At 36.8% G+C, this 15061-nt stretch overlaps 1 protein-coding gene across 1 annotated transcript in view; it reads left to right on the top strand.

The window, feature by feature from the left end:
* USH2A (usherin) overlaps positions 1-15061 on the top strand; it is a 385837-nt gene that overhangs the window by 84016 nt on the left and 286760 nt on the right. Inside the window, exons 16-19 of the mRNA XM_054170013.1 lie at positions 156-650; positions 2697-2969; positions 4322-4479; positions 5725-5869. Coding sequence (XP_054025988.1) covers positions 156-650; positions 2697-2969; positions 4322-4479; positions 5725-5869 — 1071 coding nt within the window. The remainder of the gene's footprint in view (positions 1-155; positions 651-2696; positions 2970-4321; positions 4480-5724; positions 5870-15061) is intronic.

Raw genomic sequence — 15061 nt, 5'->3', positions numbered from 1 at the left:
AGGTGTGATGTTCAAAATGATCGCAAGAAGAATTTGCATACAGGCATAAATCTCTGATGTCTTGGATTAGGGCTGGAAAGATTGTAAGTATGCAAAATAAGATTATTTTTCATGTGTTAGACTGATACTGTTTTCTTCTCACCTCTTTGTTTTAGGTGTTCAGACTTTCAACGATACCATGTTATTTCCGTATACTTTCTATTCCTATTACATCCAAGCCAGCAATGTTCATGGTTTTACAAGAAGTGCCTCAGTGACATACAGAACAAAATCTGGGACGCCTACAGGAAGCTTGCATTTAAATCCTGTCTTTCCTGTTAGTCACCACTCTGTTTTACTTTACTGGACAAATGCTTCCAATGACTCTGGGCCCATAGAGAAATATGTTTTGACATGTACTAGCTTGGTTGATCTTCAGCCTTGTGGTCAATATGAAGGCTTAAAAACTTCAGCAATTATTTGGAATCTCATTCCATTTACAAAGTATGTCTTTTCTGTGCAAGCTTGTACTAGTGGAGGCTGCTTAAAGAGCCAGCCAATAACAGTAATTACTGCACAAGCTCCTCCAGAAGGATTACAGCCACCAATGATAGAAACCATCAGCTCTACAGAACTGGCTGTGGAATGGTCACCACCTGAGAAACCCAATGGTAGGACATTGTAATTATTTTTGTAAGTTGAAGGTTTAGCATTTTCTCAAATCTGGTTAGAATATCCTTAGCCATGAAACATAAACAGAGAATGAAGTAAGTATTGTCTTAATTTGCCTGTCTACCATTAAAGGTACCCTCAGAGTCTATATTTTATTCTTTTGGAGTCCAGAACTCCAACTGTGAACGTGCTGGGTCCAGGATTTAGCCCTTAGTGGCATCTGCTGCAGCAAAAATCACATTTATAATTAAACATTCACAGTAAAATTGATTTTTTTTCTTAATTTGCCAGATCGCCTAGTTCAGACAGATGTGGTGATATTGCCTGACAAAGAACAAATAAGCAGATAACAGTTATGGAAAAACAATCTAAGAATTAACAGAGAAGTCTGTTTTTAAAACCATCCGTCATGTTTGGTGACTAATTCTATTACCAGTGTAACTTTGTTAGGGATTAGGCGATTGCCAAGAGTTGCTGGTCTAACTTGGGTAATAATATTTTAGCTTTTTGAAACTAAGAACACAGCTGTTCTAGGATTCTTTCATGATGCCACAGATTTAACTGGTAAACACTTTGTTAATACATGTGCAAGAGATTTTTGTGAACTTGCACTTAAATGCATCATATTTGTGCATGCAAAAGAAGCATTTGGACTTTTCACAATATGGGGACATTTCATGTCCTCATCTGTTATGGGAAGCCCGGCTTTCTCTTCAAACATCTCATTTTCCAACTATTACCAGATTAGACAGGAGGAACGACCACACCAGAATGTCTGTTTACATTTAGAGGAGGCAGTTCCTACATTGCAGGTAACATATACTCTTCACAATTTACTCTGTAGCCATTCTATGCATGTGATTGCCACCACAGGCTGATTTCAGCAATACTTGCAAATTTCTTTTGATATCTAGTCATATATCCTGGTCTTTCCAAAGACAAGGAGAGCAGCTGTTTTTCCCAAGCAACCTTTACAGTTCTGTGTATGAACACAGCCCAAATATACACATTATGCGCTTTGCTGTGGTTTGCTTTTCCATTTGGGCAATCTCCAGTCAACTTTCTTACAGTCTATTCTTAGAGTAGCACAGCTTCCACAATTCAGCCTGTTATATATCATTTCATACCACAACACTGAAGTTTGGGTGCTTCTTTCCCCAAATGGACTTTCATCATATGTAGTAGGTATATATTGATGGAAAAGTGACACACACATATATATCTCCTATCCAGTAGTGTATTCTAAAACAATAGCTTTAAACTGTCATTCAGAAATTGCCCCCAGACTCCATTGCATTAAAAAAAAAATAAATAAATAAATTCAAACTTTAAATATCTCCTTGAAAATCAGAGACCTGGACTAATTTCCAGTAATTAATCAGAACTTAGAATAATAGAATCATAGAATTGTTGGGGTTGGAAAGGACCTCAATAATCATCACATTCCAACCCCCCTGCCATGGGCAGGGACACCTCACACTGCATCAGGTAGCCCAGAGCCACATCCAGCCTGGCCTTAAAAACCTCCAGGGATGGGGCTTCTACCACCTCCCTGGGCAACCTGTTCCAGTGTCTCACCACCCTCATGGGGAAGAACTTCTTCCTGATATCCAATCTGAATGAACCCATTTTGGTTTTTTTTTCCATTCTCCCTAGTCCTATCATTACCTGACACCCTAAAAAGTCCCTCCCCAGCTTTCCTGTAGGCCCCCTTCAGATACTGGAAGGCCACAATTAGGTCTCCTTGGAGCCTTCTCTTAGTATATTGTCTTTTAGTGAGCTCAGTAGAACTCATGTAATCCCAATGTTCATTTTCAAATTCCAAAACTGCATGGTGGGGAAGAGAAACAGTGTAATGTAAGAAATGCCAAAGTAAGCATTTTGATAAAAATAGCAGAAACTAGGAAAACTTCTAATGCTATATTTTCTATGTTGATTGATTGATTGATTCTTAGCTCATGAAAGATATTGGTGTTCATATAAAGTAGTAAATCACGTAAATACACTAATTTTTCTGACTTTTTTTTTCTTTCTTTCTTCTCTAGGCATAATTATAAGATATGAAATTTACATGAGGAAAAAATTAAAATCAAATGAGAACTTTCTTCCTCCTGAAATTCGTGTTTTCCAAAGCAGTGGATGGCTGAGTCCTCAACCTGTTATGGAGTCTCCTAACGAAAATGCACTAGCTGCACCACAGACCAGTACCATAGTCACTGATCTGGAGCCATTCACAGAATATGAATTTTGTGTGCTAGCAGTAAACATGGCAGGTAGTGTGTCTTCAGACTGGAGATCAGGACAAACAGGAGAGGCTGGTAGGTATTGATTTGAATTTTTATTAAAATGTGTCTAGCAATGCTTCTCAGTACTTAGAACACTAAGCAAAAACATTTTCTCAATCATAACATCATACTGTTGAAAATTATTCTGGTCAATAACAGCAAAATTTCATCACAAGATTGCAAAATCTCCCAAGCAATGTTTGAACTCTTTGCTGTTTCCCCAGTTGTTCTTTAAAGTATAAAAATGTGTTTAAAAGATCAGTTTTGTCACAAATGTATTAACACTTCAATCAGGAGTGTTGTCCAAGAAGATGTATCTTTTCAGAAAGAGGGTTCTAATGAGTTTTCATGAACTGAGGCTTTGTTTCTTTTAGAAAGAAATTTTTTGAATAGGTTACCCTTTCAGGAGTATAGTGCTTGAAACTTTTGGTATGCTTTTGCAGAGGCCAAGTGTCACAATATGGGTTGGTTTCTTTCCAGAAGTTTAACCAGTTCACAATGACTCTTATTATGAACCTTCTGTTCGTATTCACAGAGCTTGCTACTTTATACATTTAAAAAAAAAAAATAGCTATTTCTATGCTTTCATTAGAAAAAGTGTTTTATGCATATAGAGCCTATATTTTACAATTAAACACCTCAGTTACATCACTGATGCATTTGTTTGCTGTTAGCTTCAAAATTATGTCCTCAGACATTTGCTCTTACGGAGCAGGAGACTAAACTAATTCCCCTTTAAAAATGAGTCTTTCTGCTTATCTGTTCTTAAATGCTATATGTTATAAAAGTGTTAAATTGTATTTGGGAAGTGGTCCATTAGTGCAGTGTTGTTTGTACATAGCAGAAGTGCTGTGAGTTGGTATCCTATTATTACAGAGTAATCAGGTGGGGATTTAACTGCAGTGCAAACAATCCTTTTACAGATTTACTACGGAAGTCAGGGGAACTGTTTTTGTAAGAAGTGAGAGACATGTTAATTTCAAACTGGCCTAGCAAACAAAATTGCTTTTAAGATGCTGAAGTATTGAACATTTTTTGCTTTTATCAGTTTTTTCCCAGGTTGCAGGAAGTTTTTTCTTGAAGACTTTTCATTTGTATGTACTTTCCTACCTGCTTCAGGGGTTAGGACTTTAGTGTTGATTAGTATTTCTTTGTAGACATTTGCAGAGTTTTATCCCACGTTTTATCCAAGCAGGAGAATGATTGGTGATGTGCTTTTTATCTGCTATTAAAATAAGATGGAAATTCCAGTTGGACTTGAAAATAAGGTTAAAAAAGAAAGAGAAAGCTGTCTGAAATGGTGTTTTACGAATACACTGGGAAAGCTCGCATTGCACACATTGCTCACTTTTAAAATGAATGTTACCGTACTAATTTTATTTCAGCCCCAGTGTTCATGCCATCTCCATCAGTATTCCCTCTTTCACCATATTCCCTTAATGTGTCATGGGAAAAACCTGAAGATAATTTAGCAAGAGGAGAAGTGATGGGATACAGCATCAGTTTGATAATTGAACAAAAGGATTTGCTACCATATTCTCAGGTATTATTCTTAGTTACATTAAGTTTTTCCTAACTGGTATTAGTAAAATTGATAGCTTGATGTCCTGCTTGACATAGTGATGAATTGTTTCCCCGATTTTCTGTATAAACGTTGATCTATTTCTTTCTTGAGTGATTGGTGATATTATACACTACTTTTAGGTTTTAAGTCAGATTCCTGAGCTGACTTTTTTTCACTAGTGGGTGAAATTCAAAATGAGGAGGGATGAGATTGAGCAACAATATTTACATTGTCTTGACATGAGCAGGTTCTGACTCTGTATTATTTCTGTATTTGCTGATATGCTTAAAGCCGTGTTGTTTTCTAGGAATCTACATTTTCAGTAAGAAGGTACCTGTCTGGCCTTCTGGATAATGGACAAGTCTTTGAAGTGGGGAAAACTAAAAGAGCAGAAACCAAACTCTAAATTCTAAATATGTGGGTTTAAAATACTGGGATGACTGGGTTTGGAGAACAAATACTATGGCACTAGTAGTCTGCTAAAAGCTTAAGAATGAGCAAAGGAACATAATAGGTAATCAGTGTGTGGGATGATGTTGTACTTCTTGTTTCAGAGCTGATCTTTTCTTTCAGTGGAATCATAGATGGGCCTCAGTTTATTTGTCTGTGAAGTGAGGATGCTGTTGCTCTTGGCTCTGTTGCAATTATACAGAAATGTAAATTGCTTCTGGTCACAGGCTTGCAAGATTTTTCACCTAAATAAACATCTGATAAGAACTTTTCTAAAATACATCAGCTTATTCAGTTCCACTCTCTCTGATAGCTTAAAATAATGTTCAAGTAAAGCAGTTTCAAATGTCTGCATGTATCAGTTATTCCCCTCCCTCCTAATGCCCGCTCATCATGTCACTCATTCAATGGTGGTCAGATTTCACCACTTAATAGTGTCATCTTCGTCATCTGGTTTGTAGCTGCACTGTTTGGAGTGATAACTGCACCACCACACAGTTTTATGAGGCAATAACTTTGTTTCCTCATTTATCCACTCAGGAACTGGCTTATTACCTCATAAAACAGTGTGATGGGAAGTATTATCACCTAAATCCTGGCTTGTTCAGATTTTCCAAAACAATCCTCTGCCTCAGTCTTTGCAGGGTTTTCCACATCTAAATGAAGGAATCTTCAAATTCAGTGGCAAGTTTCTTGTTAGTGAATGTGCCATCAATTAATAAAAGTATAAATACTATTTGCCAACTGTCATTTTCAAATCTGTTTGCTTTGCAGGTTTTGCACATAGCTGAAGCTCATGAGCTATCCTATGTAGTGACAGGATTGAAACCTTACAGGACATACAACTTTACTGTTACTCTCTGCAATCAAATTGGTTGTGTAACCAGTGAGCCAGGCATGGGACAAACCTTGGCAGCTGGTAAGGAAACAGTCTGTATCAAAGTGCAAATCTGATACACAGTTCACTAATGAATACCATTAAGATGATCATAGTTTGATGCACGGTGACAGGAGTAGGTGTTGTATTAATACAAAGTGACTTCCTTAATTATTATTTGTTTATCTTGACAGATGAAAACCAAAATATTTTCAGTGAAGGTTTAAGGTGCACTATTATCTCAGGAGGATTTGTGTACTGCTCTCTCAATTGCAAGTTACGGATATGTCGGTTTTGTTTCCATTTACTTAAATGGTAAATGTGGCTGAATCCATTCATTAATTTCTGATGCTAAGACATTGTTCATCTGTTGCTGGGGTTTCTCAGTCATGTTTGCATGACAGCATGGAAAATGCACATGCTACGCCAATGCTTTTCTTAACCCGTTGTGCTGGGTTACAACCATCCTTGATGGGGGTGGAAAGAACCCACCCCCCAGGTGGACAAAAGAAACTTGAAGCAGGTAGGCAGAGAGAGACTTGGCTTTCCCCTTACCCAGGAGAAGGGGTCCCCTGGGTCAAAGGTGATTTATTTGACTCCTCCTTCCTGTCCAGCAAGCCTATACAAAGGGCAGAGATATTTCACTTTTTCCTGCCTCACCTGTTTGAGAGAGATCATCTGCTGCTGCTGCTTCCTGCACTGACCATGTGGTCAGGGTCTATTTTCCAAGCTGTATCCATGCTTTCTAAAGAACTGAATCCACTTACATCCAGGGAAATACCAGCCCATTCAGGCTTGGTTTTGTATATTTTCCTATTTATCCTTATTCATTACTTTGTGATCCCTCTCTGTTATTGCTATATATATATATATATGTATATATATATATAGAGAGAGAGTTAAAAATTAACCTCCTCTACTTCCAAACCTATTTCAGACTATTTCCTTAGTGAATTTACCTCCCCTTTCCCCCCCCCCCCCCCCCTTTTTTTTTTTTTAAATTGTCCTTACTAGGAAAGGAGAGGAGGGAGGAATCCCAATCTGCTATCCTTAGAGCTTTTAAACTCCAGTTAAAGCTCAAACCAGCACACCCGTGAAGGGAGAGTTGCATGGTTTTTCTACTAAACTGACATATGTACATAGTCTGCCTGAATTAGAAGCAAAATGCCTGCTTTGTGTCTGCTGAAAATGTCTGTTTAGCCTCTGAGATTTATGAGATTTTTCTCTGTGGAAGTATATAATCATGATTTCCTATGGAAACAATGCTTAAGAAAGTGCGTATGTGTGCCTGTGTACCCTAATACATTTTCAGATTGTGAGTTAATTTCAACCACATACATCATGAATTTCCAAGGTACTAACTTTCTACAAATTTAGGGGGAAATAAGCATGAGAACAAGACAGAGGTGGTGAAAGCCTGTGTTTACTTTGAAGGAAAAGCTGGAAAGAACTCACTACTTAGACATCAGAGGATCAAGAGAGTTTCAAGAGAGAAATCATTAGGAAAATCAGTTCAGTAAGTCTCTTTACTCATGGAATGAGTCAGTACAGCTCTTTAATACTATAAATATAAACTCCGAATCCATGCTTTGTGACACACTGGTGACCACCTGCAGAGAGCTGACTGCTTAACATTGCAGTTTGCTTTTGCATAGGTATTTAAAACACATTCATTACTTTCACAGTATTAGTTTTACTTAATTTAGCAATTAGTGGTGTTGTCCTCTCTCTTTTGTGATGATGGTGTTTGAAATTGCTTCTCTTATGTAATTTGGTTGCCTGTAGGAAATTTTCTGCTGTGCAGTATGTTTTCCTGGGCTCCCTGGGCTGTATTTCGGCTGCCTGAATTCCATCAAAGATCCTCTGTATAATAAATGCAGAGATATACAAGTTTCCAGACAGGAAATGAGGTGTTGCCCAGAACCAGGAATCAAGATACCTTCTATGCATGAACTAAAGTGGAATCTAAGGTGTTTGGATATTACCTATACTCTACTCTCTGTTCTTAATCTGTCTATTTACTTTCATTTCTGTTTATTCTGAAGTGGAAAATAGATGAATTGTTCCTCGATTCACCAAACAGTCTTCGTGTTTCAGTGGGCAAAGATTATTCTGTCAGTTTTCTCTCTTGCTGAAATGCTGACTTCAAAATTTATTTTGTTTCCTTACACTGCTTGCCTCAAGCTAGCCATCTACAGAGCCTCCTACTCATATGAGTATGACTTTATCCCATACCACACAGCTGTCCAAGGAACAGCATTCCAGTCTGTGCTGATAACCATGGTAACAAATCTGGCCTAAACAGAACACTTTATTACTACAATTGATCCAACTTTGCATTTATACATTTATTAAAAGATTCAGAAACAATAGCTTAGTTATGCTTGACAGCTTGTTTATGACCATCTCCTCCCTGATTGTGTTAATACTTCAAGACCTATCACATTAGAGAAGACAAGAGAATACAAAATAGAATAACAGACATGTCCCTATTTATTAGATCTTTTGCAGTGCAGGCTTTTCCTGCTTACAGTTGTGAGCCTTGAAAGCAAAGAATCAGTCCCGTGTTGGCTTCTTTTTATCTTTTTAAAGAATGCTAACTCACTGTCTCAAATTTTGACAAACTTTTATAAAGAGTAATGTACTTAAATTTTGCATGTAGTTTTATATTCTGACATTCACATTTTTAATTTCTAGAGAAAATGGTTTAATAATCTCCACACAGTTTGGTTTTGTGTGCATGCACGGTCCACTTAGGGGAGTTCGGTAAATCTGTGTTTCCAAAGAAAATTTAGAAGAAACATTGCTCATCTGATGACTGTTAGAGCAAAGTAAGCTCAAACTGGACTGGAGAAACCAGTCCTTGTTATTTGTAAAAATGGATTATCAGGTCTTGGTCCATTAATATCCTTCCATGTCATTGAAGGGTGCAAAATGACATTAAAATTGTCTTTCTAGGGCTGTTGGGGAGTTGTGTTTCATGAAGGAATGTCTCCCTGGCACAGAGACAGCCTCCTTGGCTACATGCCAGTCCCTCTTCATGCCCTGGCAAAGGGAGATTCTTGATAGAAGTCTCAACTGAAATGTGCTCCAACATGATGGTTGCCCTGCATCGTAACACAATCCAGGAGCTTTGAATCGTGTTCCAAGTTGGGCTAGAGGTTATAGTAAATTAGACTAATTCTCCTCTGATCCTGAGAAGGATAGCAAAAAACCATCTCCACTCCTTCCATGTGTGAAATGTAGTCATTTATCATATGAACATTTGAATCAATGGATATCTGGATGACTGTGATTTTGGCATGTCCAACTGTCTTGCTTTTGAAATTGCTAATGCCTTCTGAAATTCACCATGAGAAGTCTCAAGTTGTTTTAAAGCTTTGTTCATACCCATTAGGTTAATTTCAATATTATTATAAAAACCTCAATACTTTTCAAAATCTATCATTCTTTTTCTCTGGCAACATGTTTATTTCTATATAGTGTAACACAACAAATAAAAGCAAGGATGGCACAGAAGGCAAGTGGCATCTTACCTTGTATCAGGAATAGTGTGGCCAGCAGGGTTAGGGATGTAATTCTACCTCTCTACTTGAGGCCTCACCTCGAGTATTGAGGTGCTGGAGAAGGTCCAGAGGAGATCAAAGAGACTGGTGAAGGGAACTGGAGGGAAAGTCTTAGGAGGAGGGGCTGAGGGAGGGTTGTTTAGCCTGGAGAGGAGACTCAGGGGGGGCTGTATCAAATTCTACAACTACCTGAAGGGAAGTTGTAGTAAGGTGAGGGTCAGGCTCTTCTCACAGACAACTCGTGACAAGACAATAGGGCATGGCCTGAAGCTGTGACAGGGGAAGTTTAGGTTGGATGTTAGGAAGCACTTCTCATGGAAAGGGCAATTAGACACTGCCCATGGAGGTGTTGGAGTTGCCATCCCTGGAGGTGTTTAAGGAAAGACTGGATGTGGCACTTGGTGACATGTTCTAGTTGATGTGGTAGTTGGGACATAAGCTGGACTTGATGATCTCAAAGGTCTATTCCGGCCTTAATTCTGAGATTCTGTTATTCCAAGTCTGCCAGATGGGCAAAAAAAATCTCTTTCTCAGCCATCGATACTCCTACAATATTTATAAATATTAATAAGAAAAGAAAAGCTGGAAGAATTTTAGGGGGGAGAGAGTGAGGAAGCAAACAGTAAAACAAAATTATTAAGAATCAAGTTATTTTTCATAAGAGCTGTGAGGAGCCTGTCACAAATGCATATGAAAGCAGGAAGAAAAATAGCTGTGAAATAAAAGAACTTGCACAGGTATGCCTGGTGTGTGACCAGCTCCAAGAATGGTACAGAGTGTCGGAACATCAATATTATGTGGTAATGCAGCATTGGAATGAAAGATCAAAGGAAGAATGTCAGGGTAATGGAAGAAGAGAATTAACTCATATTTGTTAATCAGAGAGAAGGTAACTCGACAGAAAGGGAATCTCAATTCGACATGTTTAGATTAAAAATACAGAAATTTTTGTCATTTAAAGATTCATATAATTAATGTTTCATTCTTTTTTGATCAGTCTTTTAAATGGTAACAGATGTGCATTCCAAAATCCTTGTGGTATTTCAAATACGTTTTATGCACTGCCATATTGTGCGCATGCTGTTGAAACCTTTGGATGATGGGTGAGAAAAAAAATATCATATTTAATACTTCAAAAATTTGAAATCCAATTTGAGCTGCCTTTTTTTAATTTTTTTTTTTCCTTTGCTACCCCATGATCATCAAGTGGAACTGCATGTATGTAGCTGAAAGCAATACTGGACAGTAATTACACATTTTTCATCTCAACATCTAGAGCTGTATTTTACTTCCTGTATTCAAATTCCTGTTTATTTCTGAGAGTGGCATTGAACCTGTCATTCTTAGGCTATTTTATTTTCCCCTGAAATGCTTCTTACTCTGAAGTTTTATCTTGTATAGGAGCTGGTACCTTGAAATCTCCAAAACAAATCTAGCTGATACCAGTGAAAGACCTGGAACCTTAAAAGTGGTTTTATTTTGGCAAGGTGTTTGCATAAAATCATGAATTGCTTGCATTATTCTTTGCAGTATTTACCAAGGGAAAAAAAAAATCTAAGTTTTCCAAATTTTTCTGTTAGGCAGAGAAACATCTTTATGCCCATCAGTTTCTGATATTTCAACAGGATGGAACTGTCTGTATGGGTGCTTGGACTAGTAAATTGCTTATTCTATCCCTCTCCAATCAGATAGTCAGAGTGCCTTAAATAATCTATACAGGTATATTTCATTAACTGTAGTGTGACTAGGCTTATATCTTGTAATTAAATTTGTCTTTCCTTTGCCCTTCTTATTTTTTTTTTCCAACTTCAAAAAGCATTTTTAAAGATTCACCAAAATATGACTTTGTGGTTGCTGCCGTTTACTCTAACACATTTTATTCCTCATCCTTTGCTTTTGATGGCAATTACAGGGTTCAGAAGCTAATTTGTAGAAGATATTCTTCCAGCACCAGCTGCATCTGGCTTCTTGGCAGATTTTGCAAGTAGTTGTATTGGTGGCTTTGGAGTTGCCTCTGGGTTTGCTGGGCTAATGATGCTGACGGGCTTTCTGGGCTGTCTTACACTCCTTGATGTCATTTTCTCTTTGATTACCCTTTTAATCTGAGTGATTTGTCCATTTTTACCATTCATGAATAAGGTCCGATGCAACCTCTTTTCAAAAACCCTCAACGCAATTGTTATGGCAATACAGCAGTTGCTTATGCCTATCATAGACTGCTTTTCTATGAAATACTACGCCTCAATTATGAAATCACAGATAAACCTTAAACAGGTAATAAGTAATGTATTTTTTCTATTGTTAAGAAGACAAATACGAGGGCCGCTTGCTGCTGGCCTGAAAACAGCAATTGTTTTGCATGCATGTACATAAGTCTCTTCATTGTGAATAGGACCCAAAGTGATTAAACAAGCACTCTTAATATGTTAATTTATAATTTTAATTACAACAATCTTGTATATATAGTCATTAGTGAATACTAATATAAATATTTTTCTACCTTTTTATTCATAATGCATAAACCAATCATCCAGTTACTTCTCGGCAGTTGCCTGTTTCCGTTTCATAATACAATCTTTGTTCTTAGTTATGAATGCATTTTGTTCATTCCTGTCTTGAATAATCCCTCATTAAGCTAGTCACTTTCTACTCCATGCTAAAAAGGAAAAATTATCATGCAAATGTGGCATGCCATATTAAAAAGCACATTACCAAACACTTTTGTTGCTGTCCTTCAATTAGTTTCCCTTCTTTGAATTTAATTTCATTTGTTGTTAAACTACTGACTTGATGTATGGACTCATGAATTTGAGGCTGCTGCCAAGAATGTAGCAGGAAAAAAAATCAAAGCCTCTTCAGAAGGCTGCAGAGGCAAAGCTGAAATGAATTTGCTTCACCTTTGACAAGAACACTTGAGCAGCATTGGAATCCTCTGATGATTCAGCTTGGCTAATTATCCAATTATTTATTTCAAGACGAAAGACACTGTTTAACAAATAGAAAAGTGTAAAGTAATCTGAGAAATTTCTTAATGACAGATGACTTAAGTAACTTCTGAGATAAATGGTATCTGCTCAAACATGTCTTGCCAAGTGTTCAAGCTGTAGTTAAACTTCTCTTTGAGTGTGAGGAAGTTAGGGACTCAAAAGTTACTTGTATCTTCTGCCCTACCAACCATGTATTTTAATTCAGAAAACAGCTCAGTTTGTTCTTTTCCCTCTCTGTCATATTTGCAAGGTTTAAAAGCTATGTCTAAGTTGTATTCCTCTTGATTAAAAGCTTTTGGTTCAAAGCAATAGTTTTTAATTGCCTAATAATATAAGTCAGTCCTTAGGAAAGAACCGTGCATTTAGGAGTTCATTTGCAATATAACTGAAAAATTCATTGCATGGCAGTAAAACAATTTACTGTTAATTACAAGGAGAAGAATTTGCTGTACCATGCTCACAGATTGCCATGAATCATGCAGCACTCCTAGAGATTTATAACAGATGTGTAAGTGGGATGAATTAGCAGGGTTTAATAACAGAGACACAAATCATGCAGACTTCAAGGAGCTTTAATTGATATACTAGAATGTGACGGGCATGAATCACTCAGCCATTCAACAGCACTGTAACATATGGTCAGCTCAATATGCTGCATCTTAAATCGGTTGGTGAGTCGTTGGTTGTCCCATATGGTGGAAGCAGTATATTTTTCATGATTTTTAAAAAATACTGTGTATTACATGTATTTTTAAGGAAATATGATTGTAGCATATCCTTGTTATTAAATTTTCTTTTGATGTCCATTATGGGTGGCTTTTATTCTTTTTTTGGAGCAGAGCCCAAAATGGACTCTAAAGAATCATCTGAAAAATAATACTTAAGCCTTCTGACAGTATTTTTATTTCTTGACTCATTTACTATTGAAATGATTAATACTATCATGAAGTGCAGAGAAAGACAAGATCATGCCAGAAATGCTATGGTAATAGCAGGGTCCTCTGGACTAATAACTTGTCGCAAAAATGAAATGGATGTTCAGTCTTTAGGCATGTAATTTTACCTGCAAGGGGCAAACTCCAGATGAAAACCAATGTATTTTCTTTATGTCCTCAAATTTGTCTTTTTGTCCTCAAATTTGCCAGTGTTTCTGCTTCAAATTCAACTGAACAGCAATTAAAAATCATACTGGTGTTTGTTACTTTCCTGAAATACTCAGATTGGTGAATTGAAGGCTTCTGTGGAAAGGCACACAAATACCTACCAACAGTATGCTTAATAGTAGTTATTCAAACATATGTAAGCCTGTTAAATTTAGCCCCAGTGTAAAGATGTTATTCCTGGGACAAGAGTCTGGCAGAGTAGGGAAAACCTTTAGTAGTTGTATTAGTAAACCTGACAGACTTGAGAAAGGAATATTGTATCCTTAGAACCATGGCTGCCAGAATTTAATGTCAACAATTAAAATTTATTTTGATCCTTACCTAGTGTTTATTACTGTTTGTATACACAACAGACCTTACTAATACAGAGATGCACTATTAGATGGAATTACCATCTGTTCAGAGTGAAATGCTGGCATCTGTCTTTGAGTCTAAAACTAAAATGATATTATTTCAAACAAAACAAAATTAACTGCTCTTTACTTACCAACTTCATTTTTATGTACATGTGTGTGCATAAACACATGGGAAAGGCTTATTTGTAATGACCTGTGTAGCAACATCTATATTTAGATATATGACTTCAACATAAGCTGTATGGACCATCTGTCTTTATTGGTCTTTTTTGTGGCCTCTGCTACACAATGGCATGCAGCAATCATGGGCTTTTAAATACTATTTTAGCTTTATAATATATTAAATATGTATAATATAGCAAGACATTAAAACTACATAATTAAAATACACAAAATGTGACTTTGAATCCACTAAAATGTGGTATGCTCATTATTTTGACAGATGTGTCTTAACAGGATGTGACTAAAAAAAATTGTAAGTAAAATTATAGTCAATTCATCTTTCAGAAAGTAGCTACAGGTACCACAGTGACACCTTTAGGAAAATATATACTGTTTCTTTTAGTCTTGAATATTTTTAATTTCAACATTTAGTATCCTGCTGGGCTAGTCCTACAGATTCCAGTCTTGCCTTTCCTGTGCAGAGTTTGGTTTTCTGTTTTGTGGGTTGTTTGTTTTTTCTGGTGGTGTTTTTTTAAGTTCTGTAACTATCATGTACAGTCTTCCACTGTCCTGATGCACAATGATTCTTAAGCATCAATTGGATTGTATTTTAAATACTAATGTTATAGCAAGGATGTTACTTTCTGAAAGGGTAGGCTTCTGTTCCATATATCACAAAATAATAAATTGTGTCATGCCAGTGTTTAATGCGTGTACACAGTGCATTAACTGTAACTGTAGTACATTTATTTGTGCTAGAGGAGACTGGAAAATGATTAAAAAATCAATACTTCCCTGTCAGAGAAGCAAGTGTTACGATGCATTTAAGTAGTTAATTGCATAAACCCCATAAAAGCTTCAGGTTTGGATATCAGAGATGCCATAATTATGGTCCAAGTAACTGCCATTTATTAATACTAGACTTTAAGGGAAGATACAGTTATTGTCACAAGTGTTAGTTGTCAGTCTATGGTTTAGAAAGAATGAATTTTAGCATTTC

This window comes from Dryobates pubescens, chromosome 2 (assembly GCF_014839835.1).
Source record: "Dryobates pubescens isolate bDryPub1 chromosome 2, bDryPub1.pri, whole genome shotgun sequence".
Classification (NCBI taxonomy): Eukaryota; Metazoa; Chordata; class Aves; order Piciformes; family Picidae; genus Dryobates; species Dryobates pubescens.
This window is presented reverse-complemented; position numbering and strand designations above follow the sequence as displayed.